We start from the raw sequence: 21,249 nt of genomic DNA, 5'->3' as shown, positions 1-21,249 counted from the left end.
CTGGAAACTGCCTGTGTAGATGACATGTGTAATACTTGAGTTTCGGACAACAGGATGCCTTGCTGAGTGCGATCACCCCCTCCGTTCTTTGAGAAGTTCCACTTTGTTTTGTTTTGTTTACCCTCACCTGAGGACATTTTTCATTGCTTTTTAGAGGGAGAGGAAGGGAGAGACAGAAAAACATCGATGTGAGAGAGAAACATCAATTGGTTGCCTTCTTGCATGCACCCTGACCAGGGATTGAATCTGCAACCTGGGTATGTGCCCTGACCAGGAATCGAACCTGTGACTTTTTGGTCTATGTGATGACACTCCAACCAATTGAGCCACACTGGCCAGGGTTCCGCTTTTATTTTTAATGGCTTAAAAAAATAAAAAGGTATAAAAGGGTATGGAGATTAAAGACACCCTCCCTCCCAAGAAGTAAGCCCTCTTCAGTCTTTTTTTTTTTTTAAATCCTCACTTGAGGACATGTTTTTTTTACTGCTTTTTTTTTTTTTTTTTTGAGAGAGTAAGGGAGAGAGAGAAACATCCATCTGAGAAACATCAATTGGTTGCCTCCTGTAAGCACCTGGGCCAGGAATCAAACCCGCAACTTAGGTATGTGACCTAACCAGGAATCAAATGTGCCACCGTTTGGTTATGGCGATGCTCCAACCAACTGAGCCACACCAGCCAGTGCCTCAGCCTCTCTTTAAAAAAAAATATTTTTTTTTAGAGGGGAAGGGAGGGAGAGAAACCTCAACATGTTGCCTCTCATAGGCCCCCAACCGGGGACCCGGCTCACAACCCAGGCATGTGCCCCGACTGGGAACCGAACCAGCGACCCTCTGGTTCACAGGCTGGCTTCCAATCCACTAAACTACATCAGCCAAGGCCTTAATCTCTACTTTAAATAGCTGTATTCTATTCAACTTTGTGAATGTGCCATAATTTCTTTTGCCAGGCACCTCTCAAGGGATAATATAAGTTATTCTAGGCTTTTTGTATCAGTCAGTATAAATTGGGTCAGCTGGCCTCCTCTGTAAAAAGCCATATAGTAAATATTTTGGACTTTGCAGGCCAGAGAGTCTGTGTTCTAATTACTCAACTTTGCCCTTGTAGTTCAAAAGCAGCCACCAACATAGGTAAATGAATAGGCATGGCTGTATGCCAATAAAACTTTATTTACGAAACCAGGCAGCTGGCCAGATTCGACCCACAGGCTGTAATTGGACAACCCCTGGTACAAATGATACTGCAACCAATAGCCTTGTGCATATTTTGGGCATATGTTTGAATTTATTGGGTAAATTCCTAGAATTATCAGAAGGCATATTCGTTTTTAATTTTAAAGAATACTGCCAAAATGACTTCCAAAGTGAATGCTTCAGTGTACACTTTGCCAAGAGAAAAGTGTGCCAGTTTCTCCATTCCTTCGCCAGTATTATGTGTTATCAAACATTTTTTTATCTTTGTCAATCTTAGAGGTGAAACACAGCATCTCACAGTAACTTGAACTCAGATTTCTTTTATGTGTGGGAATATTTTCATGTGTTAAGACACTTACTAGTAATTCTATATATAAAGGAAATCGTCCGTTGTCATACAGATTGCAAATTGCTGCTAATTTCAAATTGTTTTATGGTTAGGAAGCTCAGCCAATGAATGTTTAAAATCATGTCAGGAACAAGATGTCTTTCACTTAATCCACTGTGAAATGAAGTGTAGAGGGAACTAGTCATAAGTCACAGAATGATAGAAACTGGTGAGAAAAGGGACAGTGGGGTTATCCCAGGGAGCTGGGCAGCTGGCAACCCTCAGTCATCCCAAAGCAGGAACCCTTCATCAGAACCTTCTATGCCTGCCTCATTTAGTCAACACTCAGATTCTTATGAGACAGCATCTGTTGGCCAAACTTCAGTTAGTCACATTCCTGCCCAACAACGAGGTCAAGAAAGGGAAGTGGGGCGCCAACAGGAATGGGCAATGAATGAGGGGCAGCTACAAAATGACAAGTGTCTGCTGACAGAAGGTCTCAATATCTCAGAGATGGCAGGTTAGAAATGTCTCTTCCTGTTGATTCATGGCCACTTGTTTCCTTCGCCACTGGTAGGGACTCAGTGGGAGGGTCCCTAGTACTGTTTGAGGTTCCCTGTATACATGCCTGATTCCTTTCCTGGTGGAAGTGCTCATTCTTCCCTAACTGGCAAGAACCCATGTGTGATAGACATCAAACCCTGTGTCATATCAGTTGCAACTATTTTCCTGGTTTTTCATTTCCTTTCAAACATGATTATGGTGTTTTTAAAAAATAACTAGGCATATAGGAAGTTGCAAAAATAGCAGAGTCTCCTGTATACCCTTCACCCAGCTTACATCTTAATCATAGTACCCTGTCAAACCAGAAAACTGACAGTACAATGCAATTAACTAGACTCTAAACCTTATTCATGTTTTGTCAGCTTTCACATGCATTCATTTCTCTGTGTGTAGTTCTGTTCCACTTTGTCATCTGAGCAGATTGCTGTAACCACTACCACAATCAGATAGAAATGTTTATTCACCACAACGGAGCTCCTTTGTGCAATCCCTTTATATGCATACCTACTCCATTTATGGCGTCCTGACATAGAGAAGTCCATATTTGTGTCATCAGTCTTTTTTTAGGACTGCTGGATTTCATGTCATGATTAGAAAGCAGGATCTTTGGCATAATGGCTTTTTCTTTTAATTCCTAAGCAATTTGTGACAACAAAAAATCCTTCTGTAATTGAAATCTTGGAATTTCTTCATTGGCATCTAATGCTAGTAACAGCTAGAATTCAGAGTTTTTACTTGCATTCCCTCAGTTAATCCTGGCAACCCCTTAAGGTAAGGATTATTTTCTTTTTGATTTTTTTATTTTGAAATAGAGTTCCTTGATGTCCCTTTCTCATCTTTCCCTAATGTTAACATAGCAGAAGCCAGGTTATTGAAGCCAGGAAATTAACATGAATACAACTCTATTATATACATATACAGACCTTATTTGAATTTAAACATTTCTCCTTGTAATGTTCTTTTTTTTTTGGTCCAGGATTGTTAAGGACTGAATTTTTGGTTCCCCCAAATTCGTGTTGAAACCTAAGCCCCAATGTGATAGTATTAGTTGGGGTCCTTGGGGGTGGATTAGGTTATGAGGGTGGAGCCCCATGAATGAGATCAGTCTATGAACCAGGAAGTGGGTTCTCAATAGACAGGGATTCTGCCAGAGCCTGATCTTTTACTTCCCAGCCTCCAGTAGTGTGAGAAATAAATGTTATTTAAGCCCCCAAGTCTATGATATTTTTGTTATAGCAGCGGGAACTAAGATAAGGATCCAATCCAGGACCCCCTCATTGCGTTTAGTTATCTTGGTCTCCTTATTCTGTGATGGTTCCTCAGCCTTTCTTTTCTTATTCTTTTTTAAATTTTATTTATTTATTTTTAGAGAGAGGAAAAGGGAGGGAGACAGACATCCATATGAGAGACATGAATCCATTGCTTCCATGCGCCTCCAGCAGGGACCAAACCTACAACCCAGGCATGGGCCCTCAAGGCAGTGGGTAACTGAGGGGTGGAGCTTTCCCCTTGTGGGAGAGGACGTCCATTCAATTGAGCCACCTGTCAGTGCTCCTCAGTCTTTGTCTTTCATGACATTTTTGAAGACTACTGCTGGTTATCTTGTAAAATGTCCCTCAATTTAGGTTCGTTTTATGTTTCTTCTTATTAGATTGAGGTCAAGCATTTTAGGCAGGAATTCCAGAGGTGCCGCTAGGAAGTATTCCCTCACTTATCGCGGGTATTACGTTCTAGTACCTTCCCACCCCCAAAGTATGAACCTTACATTTATTCTACACTCTTAAACCTACATAACTTTAACAACATACGTATACAGTACCACAAAATCCTGCGATATAGCAAAAAATCCGCGATAAAGTTAAATATATTTTAAAAAATAGTACAGTAGTCCCTCTCTATATCACGGTTCACTTATCACAACCTCACTGTATCACAGGATTTTAAAAAATACTATATTACGGATTTTTCGCTATATCGCGGGATTTTGTGGTACTGTATACGTATGTTGTTAAAGTTACGTAGGTATAAGGGTGTAGAATATGTTTAAGAACATAAGTAGTGTTTATAAAAGTGTGGAAAAGGTTAATAAGGGACTGGGGACGGTTTATAAGTGTGTGGGAAGGGTTTATAAAGCCTCAAAATATAAATACTAAAATAAATGTAAGGTTCCTACTTCGTGGATTTTCACCTATCGCGGGGGGGTCTAGAACGTAGTGCCCGCGGTAAGTGAGGGAGGGAATACTGTATCCTCAGTGCACCCTGTGGTGTTAACTTTGCCCATTGGACTAAGGTGGTGTCTCCATTGTAAAATTACCTTTTTCTCGTTGTAATTAATAAGTATCTTGCGGGGGAAATACTTTGAGACTATGCGAGAACCCTGTTTCTCACCATACCTCTTCCACCACCGATTTTTAGCATCCATCGACAGATGGATCTTGGCTGCAACAACTATGAGGTTGTTTTCCCTCGTACCTTCTACACTTATTAACCTGAATTTTAGTAGCGATCTCTTATTTCCCTCATTACTTGCACATTCACTAATTGTGAGAGCTGAACAGCCAGCCACACAGTGAGGGACAAAGGAACTAAACCACCTACATACAGCACGTACACTCCACGGACTTCCAAGCCCCGCCCCCAAGATGGCCGCCCGCTCAGGGCAGGGTGCCCCTAGCCACGTGATGGCTCTGGAGCTGACGTGGCCTTCGGGGGGAATGCTCAACGTGTCCCTTGTCGCGCCCCGTCCGGCGTTTTTGCCTCGCGGACCCGATCCCAACATGGCGGCGCCCAGCGGAAGGAGGGACAGTGGCGGCGGTGCGAGCCTGTGGGCCACGCTGCTCCTGGCGGCCGCGGCACTGAGACCATCAGGAGCGGTGTCCGAGCCCGCAACAGTGGCGTTTGACGTGCGGCCTGGAGGCGTCGTGCACACCTTCTCCCAGAACGTGGGCCCTGGAGTAAGTGCCGCTGCTGAGCTGGAGCCTTGAGCGAAATGCCCGTGGGGACTGGCCCTGTGGAGGGGTTGCTGCCAGAGGAGGAGGAGGCTTAGACTTTGGGTGCAGGGCCTGAGGAAGGGTGTAGACTTGGAGGCTGGCGACTTTGAGAGAGCTGGGTCACTAGGCTCAGTCCCTGTCTCGTGTAACATGCCCAGCGTGCCCAAGCAGCCCTATTCCCCAGACCCAGGCGAGTTCCCAGCCAGTGGAGGGCAGGGCGGACACAGACGTGGGGCGAGGGGACTTGCAGCCTGACGGCTACGAGCCTCCAGGTCCCGCAGAAGATTGGTCCTGTTGCAGCTATGACGAGGGAGGAAGCGGACAGACATTGCTCTTTCCTTCTATTGCACAAGTTCCCCGTCTTTTTCATTGAAGTCTGAGCCAGGCCCTTCCTTTCTTAGGAGCAGGCCTGCGTCTAGTCCAGCCTTGTCCCCAATTTGTTGGAGAAGTCGCTGCCTCTTCCAATCTCCTTTTTCATTGTCAGTATTTGTTGAATACTAACTTAACAGCTGGGCACTGTGCTGAATGCTTTATATGTTAGGCCTATTTTGCAGATGAGGGAATAGAGGCTCAGAAAGTCTTGTGTTCAAGAGCCACAGCAGCGCAGAGATGGGCCCCCAGGTGTTTCTGCTTCCGACGTGGGCCTCCAGGTGTCCCAAAGCCCTGGCTCCTAGAGGGGTGGGTGCTGTGGGGATGTGACCTTCCTGTTCTTTATTACCCAGAAGCCACATGGGTTGTTTGTTTTGACCCAGGAGCTCAATAGTAGGAAGGCAGGCAGAGGAATTCTAGGTTGTCAGCCACCAGGAGGCCTTGTGGGGCTGGCTTCCAGGGACATCTGCCAGAGGTATCTGCACCTTAGGTACTAAGGATTACCTCCTACCAAGCCTTTTTTTTTCCATTCCATTTTCTAGGACAAATATACTTGTATATTCACCTATGCTTCTCAAGGAGGAACCAATGAGGTGAGTTGTACAAATTTCCACGTAATTTAGTATGACAATATCTGTTGTCATACAGAGATGCTCTCTAGGGATAGAATTATTGAATTATTCTTACTTAACCAATAAAAATGAGAGAGTACTTTAAGTAGTGATGGTATGTTCCACTCAATTCCACAGAGTGAACAATGTCTGGACAGAATAAGAGACATGAGATGTGAACCTACTGTTCCCATGAGCCTCTGTTAGAGGTGTTGTATTTGTTTTCTGTGCTGCCTCACGAATTACCACAAACATAGCTTAAAATAACACCCATTTCTTATCTCTCAGTTCTGGAGGCCAAAAGTCCTGGCGACTGAGGTAGATGCTTAATAAGCCAAAATCAAGGTGTCAGTCAGAGCGGGCTCCCATCAGTTTGTCGGCCAAATTCAATTCCTTATAGTGTAGGACTGAGGTCCACATTTCCTTGCTGGTGGCTTTCTCCAGCTGGTTGTAAATGAGGAAGTCCCTCCAAGCACCATTGCCTGCTTTGAGGGGACCTTGTGGCTAGCAGTGCAAGTGGCCTTTATGTGGTTAGAGCGGCCCCCTGCTGGCAGCAAGGAAACAAGGGCTTCAGTAGTACAACCACAGAATAACTGATTGTGCTACCACCACTAGAGCTGGAAGAAGACCCCAAGCTCCAAAGGGATCACAGGCTGACCTACACCTTCATTTTGCTTGTGATACAGCAAAGGACCCAGCCCCACCATGCCCTGCCCAGAACCCCCCCTCCCCCAAATCCTCCCCTTTGGTAACCATCAGCTCATTCTCTGAACCTACGGGTCTGTTTCTGTTTCATTTTGCTTATGCATTTGTTTTGTTCATTAGATTCCACATGTAAGGGAAACCATATGGTATTTGTCTTTCTCTTTCTGACTTATTTCACTTAGCACAATTACACTGTAGGTACATCCATGTTGTAGCAAGTGGCAAGATTTTATTCCTTTTAAGTGCTGAATAATATTTCATTGTGTATACACACCACATCTTCTTTATCCATTAATCTATGAGTGGACTTCTAAGTTGTTTCCATATCTTGGTTATTACTTGTAATGCTGCAACGAACAGGGGTGCATATAGTTTTTCAAATTAGTGTTTTTATTTTCTTTGGACAAATACCCAGAAGTAGAATTGCTGGATCTTGTGGTAGCTCTATTTTTAATTTTTTGAGGAATCTCCATATCATTTTCCATGGTGGCTACACCACTTTACAATCCCACCAACAGTGTATGAGGGTTCCCATTTCTCTACATCCTCTAGGTGATCTCTCATAGTGGTTTTGATTTGCATGTCTATGATGATTAGTATGTTGAGCATCTTTTTATATATCTATTGGCTGTAAATATGTCCTTTGGGGAGAAGTGTCTATTCAGGTTCTTTGCCCATTTTTTAATCTGATTGCTTGTTTTTTTTGTTAAGTTGTATATGAGTTCCTTATATATTTTGGATATTAACCCCTTATTGGGTATATTATTTGCGAATGTCTTCTATTCAGTAGGCTGTCTTTTTGTTTTGTTGATGGCTTCCTTCATTGTGCAAAAACCTTGTAGTATGATGTAGTCCAGTTTGTTTAATTTTTCTTTTGTTTCCCTTGCTCAAGGATATATATCTAAAAAGATACTCTTAAGAGTGATGGCAAGGAATTTACTACCTATATTTTCTTCTAGTAGTTTTCTGGTTTCAGGGCCAACATTTAGTCTTCCATCCATTTTGAGTTTGTTTTTATATACGATGTAACAAAGTGGTCCGGTTTCTTTCTTTTGGCATCTGTCCAGTTTTCCCAGTACCACTTATTGAATAGACTGTCATTACCCCATTGTATGTTGTTCCTCCTTTGTTGTAGATTAATTGACCATATAGGCGTAAGTGTATTTCTGGGCTCTCTATTCTGTTCCATTGACCTATGTGTTTTTTTGTGTGTGTGTCAGTACCATGTTGTTTTGATTGTTATAGCTTTATAGTATAGTTTGAAATCAGGGAACATGATACCTCCAACTTTGTTCTTCTTTCTCAGGATTGCTTTGGCTATTTGTAGTCTTTTGTGATTCCGCATACATTTTAGGATTATTTGTTCTAGTTCTGAGGAAAATGTCATTGGTATCTTGGTAGGGATTGCATTGAATCTATAGATTGCTTGGGTAGTATGGTCATTTTTAATGATATTACTCCTTATAATCCATGAGCACAGTATATGCTTCCGTTTAATCTGTATCTTCTTCAATTTCTTTCCTCAGTGTCTTAATTTTTGGAGTACAGGTCTTTTACTTTCTTGGTTAAATTTATTCCTAGGTATGTTATTCTTTTTGATGCAGTTGTAATTGGTATTGTTTTCTTAATTTCTCCTTCTGATTGTTTGTTATTAGTGTTTAGGAACACAATGGATTTCTGTATATTAATTTTGTATCCTATTACCTTACTGAATTATTTAGTCATTTTTGTTGGATTCTTCAGTGTTTTCTATATATAGTATCAGTATCATTCATTTGCAAATAGTGACAGTTTTATGTCTTCCTTTCCAGTTTGGATGCTGTGGCTGGGACTTCCAGTACTATGTTGAGTAATAGGGGTGAGTGGGCATCCTTGTCTTGTTCTTCATCTTAGGGGACGAGCTTTCAGCTTTTCACCATTGAATGTGATGTTGTTAGCTGTGAGCTTGTCATATATGGCCCTTATCATGTTGAGGTAAATTTCTTCTCTGCCCACTTTAATGAAGAGTTTTTATCATAAATGGATGTCGAATTTTGTCAAATGCTTTTTCTGCATCTACTGAAATAATTATATAATTTTTATCCTTGGTTTTGTTGATGCAATGAATCTATTAATTGTTATGTGGATGTTTAACCGGCCTTGCATCCCTGGTATAAATGCAACTTGATCAAGGTGTATAACCTTTTAATGTACTGTTGAAATCAGCTTTCTGGTATTTTATTGAGAATTTTGGCATCCATGTTCTTTGGGATACTGGTTTCTAATTCTTTCTTTCTTTTTCTTTTTTTTGTAGTGTCTTGTCAGGTTTCAGTGTCACAGTATTCCTGGCCTCTTAGAATGAGTTGGAACCATTCCTTTCCCTTCAATTTTTTTTTAATAGTTTGAGAAAGATAGGTACTAATTCTTCTTTAAATGTTTGGTAGAATTCATTTGTGAAACCGTCTGGTCCTGAGCATTTGCTCGTTGGGAGTTTTTTGATTACTGCTTCAATTTCATTGCTAGTAATTGTTCTGTTCAGATTCTCTGTTCTTCCTGGTTTAGTCTTGGAAGGTTATATGTTTCTAAAAATTTACCATTTCTTCTATATTGTCCAATTCTTGGCATATAGTTGTTTATAGGAATTCTTTAATGATTCTTTGTATTTCTGTGGTGTCAGTTTTAATCTCTCCTCTTTCATTTCTGATTTTATTTATGTGTGTTCTTTTTCTTGATCACTCTTGCCTAAAGACTTGTCAATTTTATTTGTTCTTTCAAAGAACCAGCTCTTTGTTTCAGTGATCTTTTTTGTTGTTTTTCTGTTTTCTATTTTGTTTATTTTCACTCTTATCTTTATCTTTTCCTTGCTACTATTTACTTTGAATTTTGATCATTCTTTTTTAGTTGCTTTAGGTGTAAATTTAGATTGTTTATTTGGGATTTTACCTGCTTCTTGAGGTAGGCCTGTGTAGCTTTAAACTTTTCTCTAATGGCTGCCTTTGCTGTATCCCAGAAATTTTGTAAAGATGTTTTCATTTTCTTTTGTCTCAAGGTAGTATTTGATTTCCTCTGACTCATTGGTTGTTTAGAAGCATGTTGTTTAATCTCCACATATTTGTATTTTTTCTAGGTATTTTTTTCTGTAGTTGATTTCTAGTTTCTTGCCATTGTGGTCAGAAAAGATGTTTAATATAATTTCAAAGTCCTTAAATTTATTGATGCTTGTTTTGTGGTCTGGAATGTGATCTCTCCTTGAAAATGTTCAGTGTACACTTGAGAAGAAAGTGTAATCTGCAGTGTTTGGATGAAATGCTCTATAAATATCTGTTAAGTCAAACTGGTCTAATGTGACATTTAAGGCCATTTCTTTATTAACTTTCTATCTGAATGATTTATCCATTGAGGTAAGTGAATATTAAAGTACCCAACTATTACTGTTTTATATTCTCTTCTTGGATTGATCCCTTTAAAACTATGTAATGTCCTTCTTTGTCTCTTATTAGAGCCCTTGCTTAAAGTCTGTTTGGTATGATATCAGTATTGCTCTCTTTCGTTCCTGTTTGCATGGAATATCATTTTCCATTCCTTCGTCTGTGTGTCTCTTTCAATATAAAGTGAGTCTTCTGTAAGCAGCATATAGATGGATCTTTCATACATTTACCATCCTGTGTCTTTGTGGAGTCTTTAATTCGTTTACTTTTAACATAATTATTGATAAACACATGCTTACTGCCATTTTGTTAGTTTTTGTTGTTCTCTGTTCTTTTCTTCCCTTGATTTTGTTACTTTTGATTTGTTGGGTTCCTTTCTCTCTATTTTTTGTGTAATTTTTGTATGTTTTTGGTTACTGCTATCTATATCTATAGCAGTTTATTTTAAGGTGATAGGCATTTAAGTTCAATTGCATTCTAAAAGCACTACATATTTACTCCCCCCTCCACTCTTTGTTTTTGATGTCATGCTTTATATTTTTTAGTTTTGTGCATCCCAGCTGTTTACTGTAGTTATAGTTAATTGTGCTACTTTTGTCTTTTAACCTTCATATTAACATGAGATTATTTTTCTTTTCTATATTTTTTACTTCTGTATTTTTATTGTGGCCTTTCCTGCATAAAGAAGACCATTTAACTTTCTTTGTATGGCTGGTTTAATGGTGAGCTCTTGTAGTTTTTGCTTGTCTGGGAAACTCTTTACCTGTTTTTCAGTTCTGGATGATAACCTTGCTGGATATAGTACTCCAGGGTGTAGGTTCCTTTCTTTTAGCACTGAAGTATTTCTGCCACTTCCTTCTGGCCTGTAAAGTTGCTTCTGAAAATTAGCTCCTAGACTAATGGGGTTTCCCCTGTATGTAACTCCTTGTTTCTTCTTGCTACCTTCAAGATTGTCTCTTTAACTTTTGCCATTTTAAAAATTTTATTTATTTTTAGAGAGAGGGGAAGGAAGCGAGAAAGGGAGAGAAACATCAATGTGTTGTGACCTCTCGCACATCCCCAACTGGGGACCCAGCCTGCAGCCCAGGCATGTGCCCTGACTGAGAATCAAACCTCTGACTCTTGGATTGTAGTCCAGCGCTCAATCCACCGAGCCACACCAGCCAGGGCTCGTGTATTGTTTCTTCGTACAGTCTTTCTGCCCCTTTCTCTCTCTGCTCTGTCTGTAATCTCTATAATGCAAATGCTAGGGTGTTTTATGTTATCCTAGAGATCTCTTGTACTATCCTCAGTTTTGCATTTTTAAATTTTATTTATTTTTAGAGAGAGGGGAAGGGAATGAGAAAGAGATATATTGATTGGTTACCTCTTGTACACGCCCCATCTTGGGACTGAATCTGTAGCCCAGGCATGTGCCCTGACTGGCAATCAAACTGGCAACCTTTCACTTTGCAGGACAGTGCTTAACCAACTGAGCCACACCAGTCAGGGCCTGCCCTCAGTTTTTAAAATTTTTATTTTCATTTTGCTATTCAGATTGTGTGGTTTCCAGTATTCTGTCTTCCAGGTCACTAATCATCTGATGTTGATTCCTTCTAATGTGTTCATCATGTCAGTCATTGTGTTCTTCATTTCTGATTGATTCTTTATTATGTTTTCTATCTCTGTCGAAGTGCTCCCTGAGTTCCTCTATTCTGCTGTCGAGTTTGTTGAGCATTTTTATGACCATTTATATATGTATATATTTTTAAGTAACTTTAATTTTTTTAATTGATTTTAGGGGGAGAGAGAGAGAGAAACATTGATTTGTTGTTCCATTTATTTAGGCATTCATTGGTTGCCTCCTGTATGTGTCCTGACTGGAGATCAAACCTGCAGCCTTGGTGTATCAGGGTGACACTAATCAACTGAGCTACCTGGCCAGCGCTATTTATATTCTTTATCAGGCAAATTACTTATCTCCATTTCATTAGGGTTTTTCTCTTTTGTTTGTTTTTCATCTGGGGCATATTCTTTTGTCTCATTTTCTTTGACTTTCTGTGTGTTTCTGTGAGTTGGATGGAATAGCTGTCTCTCCCAGTCTTGAAAAAGTGGTCCCTGTGTAAATAAGCTATGTGTCGGATAGTTTGGGCAGGCCAGTTACTGTTGGGGCAGGTGCATGTGGTGCCTGGTGTGTCACCTGGCTTTTAGAGGTGGGTCCTGGGAGGGGCAGCCTGGTGTCGACTGCTAGGTGTGCACTTCGCATGCCCTCTTGCTTTAATTGTTTATTGGCAGAGCAGGCCCTGAGGAAGGCTACTCTGTGTGTGTCTCAGTGCCCTACTAGCTCTGCCCTTTCTCCTTGGGCAGCCTTGTGTGAGTGCACAGTGGCACATTGCTACTTTTGCACCTTCTCTGCCATGCACACAGCAGTTCCCCACTCACTCTGCATGGGGCAGTCCTGTGTGTGGGTATTAACTGCACATTTTCATTGGGTGGGGGAGCCCCATATGAACACACAGTGGCAATTCACTATCTCTGCACTTTCACTATGTCTGCACTTTCTCTGGACAGGGTAGCCCTATAGTCAGGTACTGCAATATTTTGCTAGTTCTGCACTCCTCCCAGGATGAGGGCTCCACATGTACACACAGCCCAGTGGATACATGAAGCAGCACCCTGCTGTACTTGCTGGATAATCTCAGGGTGGAGGGGCCCCGTGTATGCATGCTATGGCATCCTCCTCTTCCTGCTGGATCTAGCTGGAAGTGGCTGAGGACCTGCAGCAGAACCCTACAGTTTGACCAGAGAACCTGGGTGGAGCTCCCACTCTCTGTCCTAAACAATGGCGCTCACTGGCTCCTCTGATCCTGGGTGTCTCAGCTGCAGACAGCTCTCTGGTCCCTCTCTCTCTGGTTTCTCTCTCTTGCTTGTTATGAAGAGCTGTTTAATTGGCTCACAGTTGTCTCTCAGAAGGAAGTGCTCTAAATATTTCATCTGTTCTCGGGAGGGGAGAGCTCAGTGTACTCCACCATCTTGGGCCTGCCTTTAAAAGGATGAATTGTATAGTGTATGTAACTAGTAATTGGTTCCTACATCTGTGCTGCAGGCTAAAGGCATCTAAGTGACCATTTACTCCCATGATAATTAACATAAAAACAGCCTTGTTTCCATTAATGAAAAGGCTCTGAGGTTAAACCAGTAATCGGAGTCCATTATTACTCTTGGGAGGGGACTGTAAACTCATTTTACTAACAGACTGAGAGTGCCTTAAGCAACCCGAAAGGTAACAGTGGGTTTTCCATTTCCATTTGGCCAGGTTTGCAGAGGCCATGAATATTAGGATATACTAGTAGTGGTGAGTTTTGGAACCAGTTTAAAATTTTAATTTAAAAAAATGGTAATACATTTACAATGTCTAAAAAGAAAAACATACAAAAGATGATAGTGCCTTCTACATGTCCAGTTCCTGCCCACATCCAGCAGGTAACTACAAGTATTAAAATGTGTCTTTTCCGAGGACTTCTTTATGCTTCTGCAAGCAGGCACGAGTGCACTGTCTTCCCTTTTCTTTTTGTTTTTATTTTTCTTAGTAGACATTATTAGAGCAGTTTTAGGTTCACAGCAAAATTGAGCCGAAGACGTAGAGATTTGGATATATCCCCTTTCCCCTCCCCACATGCACAGGCTCCCCTGCTAGCAACATCCCCCACCAGAGTGGGACATTTGATATAGTCAAGGAACCTACATTAACACATCATTGTCACCCCAAGTTCATAGTTGACATTAGGGTTCACTCTTGGTATGCATTTATTTTGTGGGTTTAGTCAAATGTAAAATGACATGTATCCACAATTATTAGTTCCATATAGAGTAGTTTCACTGGCCCTGAGCAGAATGTGGGGGCACATGGGGCCAGGTTCCAGCTAGGAGGCCCAGGAAAGTTCACTCATTTTGCAGAGCTGGAAGTAAATCTGAAGCTCTCAGAGCTAGACCGCGCACTGTCAGCCTGTGTGTCCCAGACTGACCCATGTCTTTCTCCTCGCCCCCAGAAGTGGCAGATGAGCCTGGGGACCAGCGAAGACCACCAGCACTTCACTTGCACCATCTGGAGGTGAGCTGTGGGTCCCAGCAGCGGGGTCTCCTGGGAGGAGTTGTCTTGGCTCAGGCTGCCAGGGGTGAGTGCACTGCTGCTCTGAGTGGCAGACAGACCAACAGCATGTTGTACCCCTGGAGGGGCACAAAGGGAGTGCCACACTGTGCTGGGAGTTGACAGGGGCCAGAGGGCTCCCCTGAGGAACACATTGACACTGAGGCCAAGAGGAGGCTGTGGTGACTGGGAAGTGCAGTCTAGGCAGTGACCACATACCAGGGAGCAGGGTCTGGCTCCTCAGATGCTCGCTTGTGACTGTCACCCTCAGTGACATTCATGGTTCTCAGGCTTAGTCTCCCCACCAGGGACTGATGCCTTGTTTATCCATCCCGTACTCGACTGCTGGCACCCAGCTTGATGAGGGAGCGGTGAGCCCAGCAAGGGATGAAGGAGAGGGAGGGTGGCTCTGGGTAGGGAGGAGGGTGATGGAGTTGCATGGAATCACGTCCCTTCTCCCCTGGGCTCCTCTGCCTGGAATGTGTCACCCAAGCAGAACTGATTTCTTGAGCATTTATTACATCCCCAACAGAAAAAGTCCAAGCTGTAGCTCCACCTTTAGGGGACCAGGACATGATGGGAGAGCAGGGACTCGACATTAATAAAGGGGCACAGCATGTTGTTTGTTTGTTTTGAATTTATTGGCGTGACATTGGTTAATAATACAGGTTTCAGTTTACAATAAGACATGGCGTGTTTTAATTGTACCTGCAGGCATCATCCCAGTCTCCTACTCAGTGCTTTACAAACAGCAGGTGTTTACTAAGTGCTATGGAGGAGATTCTTGCCTTTCTGCTGGGGGGCAAGAAACCCAGCATCCTCATCAGGCCAGACCCTGCCTGTGCCGCCTCCCCCAGCCTCAGAGAGAAGCATCACAGAGGAAGGAGCCTGGGGCGTGCTTACTACAGAGGTTGCCCTCTACCGTATGTAGGTTGCTGCCTCTCTCAGGGCATGTGAACACCAGTACTCCCAGGGACACAGACCCAGGCCACGCAGGCCCAAGTGCTCACTCGTCCCCAGACACCTGCTCCACCGAGGTCTAGCCTATATAGGCATAAGATTTCAGATGTGCACCAGCCCTCCATCCACACGGAGGCTTAGAGAATCTGAGGGCCTCCCTGGATGCCACCTCCCACCCCCACAACCTCCTCCCTGGCCTCCCTGCTGCCTTTTCTACTCCCACCCTCATTACTGTCTGCTTTCCATGCGTGGCCATTTGGAGCTTTTCATACTGCAGATATTGTCCCCTTGTTGTCACCAGTCCTTCTCTTTTGGCTCCTCTCTCTACCCTTGCCATGCTGACCTCATGTTCCTTAAATATCCCCACTTGCACCCTCTGAGGGACCTTTGCAGTCAACATTTCCTCTGCCCAGGCCAGCCCTCTACCCCACCCCCTTCCTAGTTAACTCCTGTGCTTCTCACTCGTTGTAATACCTGGATGTCATTGGCACTCAAAAAAAAGTACTCCGACTTCCAGCCAAGATGGAAGCCTAGACAGACAGGCTGCGTCTCCCTCCACAACTAAGAAGGAATACAACTACCTCAAAACTAGAGACAATCAGAAGTTCCAGAAAATCGAGCTGCATGGAAGTCCAACAAGCAAAAATATATAGAAGAAATACTCATCCAGACTGGTGGAAGGGGCAGAACCAGGGCAGAGAGGATGCGGTGTGGTGGCGGCGGCAGCAGCAGCAGGACAGCAGGAAGCACAGTCACACATTTAAAAGTAGGGAGGGACACCTGGGGAGCGCTCCCAGCACCAGAACAAACTGCACAGCTCACGGTTCCAGTGCTGAGGACAATAAAGCCTCATTGCTTCGGACTGAAAACCAGTGGGTGTTGGGACAGAGGCAGAAACTGTGGGTCTTAGCAGAGTTTGTTCGTTTAAAGGGCCCCAGCGGTCCTAGAACGTCCACAGACCCACCCACTCTGGGAAAAATGACCAGGGCAACAGCTAGAGAAGCACCAGTCCCATACAGAAGTGGGAGAAGTGCCTGGAAAAGGGGCAAGTGCCAAGCAAGTGACATTTTTCCCTCTCAAACCCCTCCCCTAATACATAACCACAGCATGGTGAAACAGTTTGCTCTGTACTGACGAATACCTAAGGTTCCACCCCTTACAACGTAACAGGTGGGACAGCTCTACCTAAGACACAGAGGCAAACAAACACAGGAGCCTGTCAAGATGAGACAGGGAAGTATGGCCCAAAAGAGGGAACAGATCAATGTTCCAGTGGGAGAACTAAGTGACGAGGAGATAGCCAACCTAACAGACACAGAGTTCAAAACATTGGTGATAATGATACTCACAGGCTTGACAGATATGCTTGAGTACGGCAAACACATAAGGGAACAAGTGAAGGCTATGCTAAATGTAACAAAGAAAAATCCACACAAAACCAATGGTTAAGGGACGGAAACCGGGGTTCAAATCAATGATTTGGAACACAAGGAAGAAATAAACAGTTAACTAGTACAGAATGAGGAAACAAGAATTTTAAAAAATGAGAGCCTTAGGAACCTCTGGGACAACTTTAAACATGCCAACACCCAAACCGTAGGGGTGCCAGATGGAGGAGAGGAAGAGCAAGAAATTGAAGGCTTATGTGAGAAAATAATGAAGGAAAACTCCCCAAATTTGGCGAAGGAAATAGACATACAAGTCCAGGAAGTGCAGACCCAAAGAGGACCACACCAAGATACATCATAATTAGAATGCCAAAGGTTAAAGATGAAGAGAGAATCTTATAAGCAGCAAGAGAAAAGCAGAGTTACCTACAAAGGGGTGCCTATAAGACTGTCAGCTGATTTCTCAGAGGACACTTTGCAGGTAAGAAGGGACTGGCAAGAAGTATTCAGGTGATGAAAAGCAAGGACCTACAACCAAGATTACTCTATCCAGCAAAGCTATCATTTAGAATGTAAGGGCAGATAAAGTGCTTCCCAAACAAGGTAAAGCTAAAGGAGTTCATCATCACCAAGCCATTATTATATGAAGTGTCAAAGGGACTTACTTAAGAAGATCAAAATTATGAACATTAAAATGACAAATTCACAACTATCAACAACTGAATCTAAAAAATAAAAACAAAATCCAACTAAGCAAACCAGAATAGGAACAGAATCATAGGTATGGGGATCATTTGCAGGGTTATCAGCTGGGAGGGGGAAGGGGGAGAAATGGGGAAATGGTACGGGGACTAGGAAGCATAATCGGTTGGTACAAAATAGACAGGGGGAAGTTAAGAATAATATAGGAAAGGGTGAAGCCAAAGAAATTATATGCGTGACCCATGGACATGAGCTAAGGGGGGTGGGATTGCTGGAGGGGAGGGGAGTACTGGACAGAGGGGAGCAAAGGAAAAAAATTTGGGACAACTGTAACAACATAATCAATAAAATATACTAAAAAAAAACCAAAGCACTCAGTGAATGGGCATGAGGATCCCTGTCCTAAACAGCTTTCCCCACAGAAGGGAAAGAGGCCTGTCAGTAAAAAGCCAGAAGAGTATCTGGCAAAGGAAAGGGGGGATGATGTTGAGGGGCCCTGTCAGTACTTCCCAAAGACAGTAGTGCTTGGAAACACATGGCCCTGGGATGACCTGTACCCAACCTTCTTCTGCAGGCCCCAGGGCAAGTCCTACTTATACTTCACGCAATTCAAGGCTGAGGTGCGCGGTGCTGAGATCGAGTACGGCATGGCTTACGTGAGTATCAGCTATGCGCATTTGGGTGGCTGCCTGTGGTGCCCCACTGTGGACAGCACCTTTTAGGTCCCTGGGGGGACAGGCAAGATGAGGAGATGGACATAACTTGGAAGAACATGGGATATTGCAGGTCCCCGAGTCTGGAGGTGCAGCGGGAAAGGCAGTGGTGGTGCCCAGGGAGGAACCCTGCCAACTCCTAGAAACCTGGCAGGTAGACAGAGCGGGAAGTGGACAACCTGATGTCCCTCCTACTATCTGCCAGTCTCCTGCTGCTGCCCCGCATTGGAAATGCCAACAGGCAGCTAGAGGGCAGGGAGGCCTGGATGCTCGGCTCTGGGACGGGAACAAGGCCAGCAGTAGCCTTGGAGGGACAGATGGTGTGGCTCACTGGTTTGTGTTTGGAGGTCCACATCCCTTGGTCCTAGGGACCCGTGGTTCACAGCCTGGGCAGCACCTTCTCCTGTGCACCCACTCCCCAGAGCCGGCCACACTGCAGAGCCTACCGTTCCTGCATTTTGGTCAGAAAGTTTGAAAACCACTTGTATCAGTCCAGGTTCAATGAAGAAACAGAACCAGTAGGAAACAGGCATTCAGAGATTTATTGCCAGGAATTGGCTTGTCATGGGGGATTGGCCCAGCAGGCTGGCGCAGTCGCCCCTGGGTGGGATTTCTTCAGGGGAGCCACCGCTCTGCTCTGAAGGCCCCTCCCAGGGACTGAGTCAGGCCCACCCAGGCTATCAAGGAGAAGAATCAGCTCAGAATGTATTTTTATCACATGTACAGGATGCCTCCACAGCAGCACCTAGTTAGAGGTTCATTGCATAACTGTGGACGTGGCTGCTCCTAGGTGACCCATCAGACTGACTGTCATACCTTTGAACTAATAACTCTCCAGGGTCCCTTCTTACTTTGAAACTATTATTTTAGCTGATTTGAGATGCCCAATTCTGATTTTTAAAAATTAAATTCAAGAGACTGCCGTGCTTCTCCCATTTCTGTAAATTAAAGAAAAAATAGAATTAAATACCCTCCTAGGATTTGCAGTGAAGGCACAAAATTTTAAGCCATTGAGAAGCTCTTAAGTAGATAAGCAGCCACTCCTGGATTCTCTTGTGTGCTCAGAAAAGTGTCACTGGCTGTTCAGTGAAAGCACGAGGCTTCAGTGTGTGCCTTTTGGGAAAGCAAACCAAATCCTGTTCTCTCTTGATCAGGAAAGTTTTCACTTTTTTCTTTCAGTCTAAAGCTGCATTTGAAAGAGAGAGTGACGTTCCCCTGAAAAACGAGGAATTTGAAGTGACCAAAACAGCAGGTGCGTAACAATGGATTGTGGGCATGGAACCGATACCCGGGGGAGGCAGGTAAGAGGTGACAACAGAAAGCCATCAGGGGCCCAGGTGGCGAGGGTAGGCTATTGCAGGGCACATGCAGACTGTAGGCCAGGCATCTGCAAACCGTTCCTGTGAAGAGCTCCATAGTAAGTATTTTCAGTTCAGGGGGCTCATGGCCTCTGCTGAAACTACTCAGCCTGCCCCTGTTGGGCAAAGGCCATTCCACATGACAGTGAATGGGTGTGGCTGCTTTCTAATAAAACTTTAATACTTTATGAACTTGGAAATGTGAATGTCATATCACTTTCCCTTACCACAAAATACGATCTTCTTTATATTTCTGTTAACGCTATTTAAAAATGTAAAAAATGCCCTTAGCTCAAGGGTGGTGGGCCACACTGTGCTAACCCCTGGTAGGTAGCAGAGAGCATGAGAACATCCTCATGCTCCATGGGAAGGCTGTGACCACCACACAGCCTGGCTGTCCTGGGCTCTGTGACCAAGCGCAGCTTCAGGATCGGGACCTTCTGAGTTCCTGAGAGCCCTCCCACCCCAGTCCTATGAGTCACATTCAGCCACAAAGGGCAGATACTGAACAGAAGGAGGTGGGGTGCCCTGAAGTTGGGGCTTGTGGTTCCAGAGCAAGGGTAGACAAGTGAGTGGTTAGGGCGGTGGACGTGGGAGCTAGCCGAGTGGGGCGGAGCCCCAAGGGTCCTGGGTTTCAGGAAAAGATGAGGTGAAGGACGCCATGTGGCTGTGGATATCAGCAGGCCTGAAAACCCTGGGAAGGAAATGGCATGGGCGGGGCTTTAGGAAGAAGACACTGGGCCTGGATAGAGCCCCACCTGCAGGTCCTTGAGGGCATGGGGACCATTCAGAGTAGAGGTCAAGGACAGAGGATGTTGGGTTGTGGGCAGACTCTTGAGCCAGGCGCACAGGGAGTCAGGGTCTGGCCAGGTGTGGCAGATGGTGTTTGCAGATTCCCTGACCCTGCTGTAAAAGCATCATACGGTCCTCAAACAAGCTTGCCAGTGTGAACAGGAGGTGATAGTCGGCCGCAACCTCCATTCATGCTCAGTGTGCCAAAAACAAGCATAGTTCTTCCCACCCTGAGCTTCCCTGTGGACTCCCACTGCCCTCAGACAGGGCAGCCAACCTCTTCACCTTCCTTCTCTCTCTTACCCATAAGGCTTTCGGGGCTGGGGTCCTTGCTACATGCAGTCCACTTTGGGGACTGCTCACCTGCTCTGCCAGGCCCCACTGTACTTCACCCTGGCCCAGAATGTGTGTGGAATCTCGAGGACTCTACCATGCATTTCTTATCTTGCAGTGTCGCACAGGCCCGGGGCGTTCAAGGCTGAGCTGTCCAAGCTGGTGATCGTGGCCAAGGCATCACGCAGTGAGCTGTGACCAGCAGCCCCTTTGAGGGCGGCTTTCCCTCATCTCTACCAAAAGGGCTGTGCCCTGTGAGGGCTGGCGCATGACTGGTTTCCTAGAGGTCACTGCTGATTTCTGTCCTGGCTGATGTTGCCCTGCTTGGAGGTGTTCACAGGGTGGCTAAGGCACTGGGACAAAGTCCAGGGGGCCAGGAGGTTGAGGGTGGCCTGGGCCCCTCCCCCAGCTCTGCACCCCCACTCTACCTGTGCTCTTCTGAACACAAGAGTGTGGGTCTAAGCCCCACTGCTTGTCTTACCAGGAGAGACATCAGCACAAGGGGGGGTGGGGGGTCTCAGCTTTTCTGAAGCCAGTGTGTCTCCCCTTGGGATCAGGCCAGATTCCGGACATTCCAGGGAAGAATAGTCCTGCTGTCCTCTGACCCCAAGTTGTTTTCTTACTATTTCCCCAGGAGACCACCTTTTAGATGAACTGGGAAATGAAATTTTTTTTTTGTATTTAAATAAATAAATTAAAAGAAACCGCAAAGA

General features: G+C 44.4%; 1 protein-coding gene across 1 annotated transcript; it reads left to right on the top strand.

Moving 5' to 3' along the window:
- The first annotated feature begins 4,784 nt into the window (after nt 1–4,784).
- Nucleotides 4,785–21,249, top strand: MYDGF (myeloid derived growth factor). The gene is made up of 6 exons (XM_090289397.1): nt 4,785–5,036; nt 5,984–6,034; nt 14,193–14,254; nt 17,915–17,996; nt 19,233–19,305; nt 20,655–21,249. Exons 1-6 carry the CDS (start codon nt 4,797–4,799, stop codon nt 20,732–20,734), a joined length of 588 nt encoding a protein of 195 aa, XP_090145523.1. The 5' UTR covers nt 4,785–4,796; the 3' UTR covers nt 20,735–21,249.

The sequence above is a fragment of the Furipterus horrens genome, unplaced genomic scaffold, assembly GCF_987537825.1.
Source record: "Furipterus horrens unplaced genomic scaffold, mFurHor1.1.pri manual_scaffold_10, whole genome shotgun sequence".
NCBI classification, from domain to species: domain Eukaryota; kingdom Metazoa; phylum Chordata; class Mammalia; order Chiroptera; family Furipteridae; genus Furipterus; species Furipterus horrens.
This window is presented reverse-complemented; position numbering and strand designations above follow the sequence as displayed.

Bases quoted from the DNA above. Each gene is read 5' to 3' on its own strand.
- MYDGF (XM_090289397.1), top strand. From the start codon at position 4,797: ATGCTCAACGTGTCCCTTGTCGCGCCCCGTCCGGCGTTTTTGCCTCGC. The intron at 14,255-17,914 runs GTGAGCTGTGGG...CTTCTTCTGCAG, and splicing joins TTCACTTGCACCATCTGGAG to GCCCCAGGGCAAGTCCTACT. The intron at 17,997-19,232 runs GTGAGTATCAGC...TTTTTCTTTCAG, and splicing joins TCGAGTACGGCATGGCTTAC to TCTAAAGCTGCATTTGAAAG.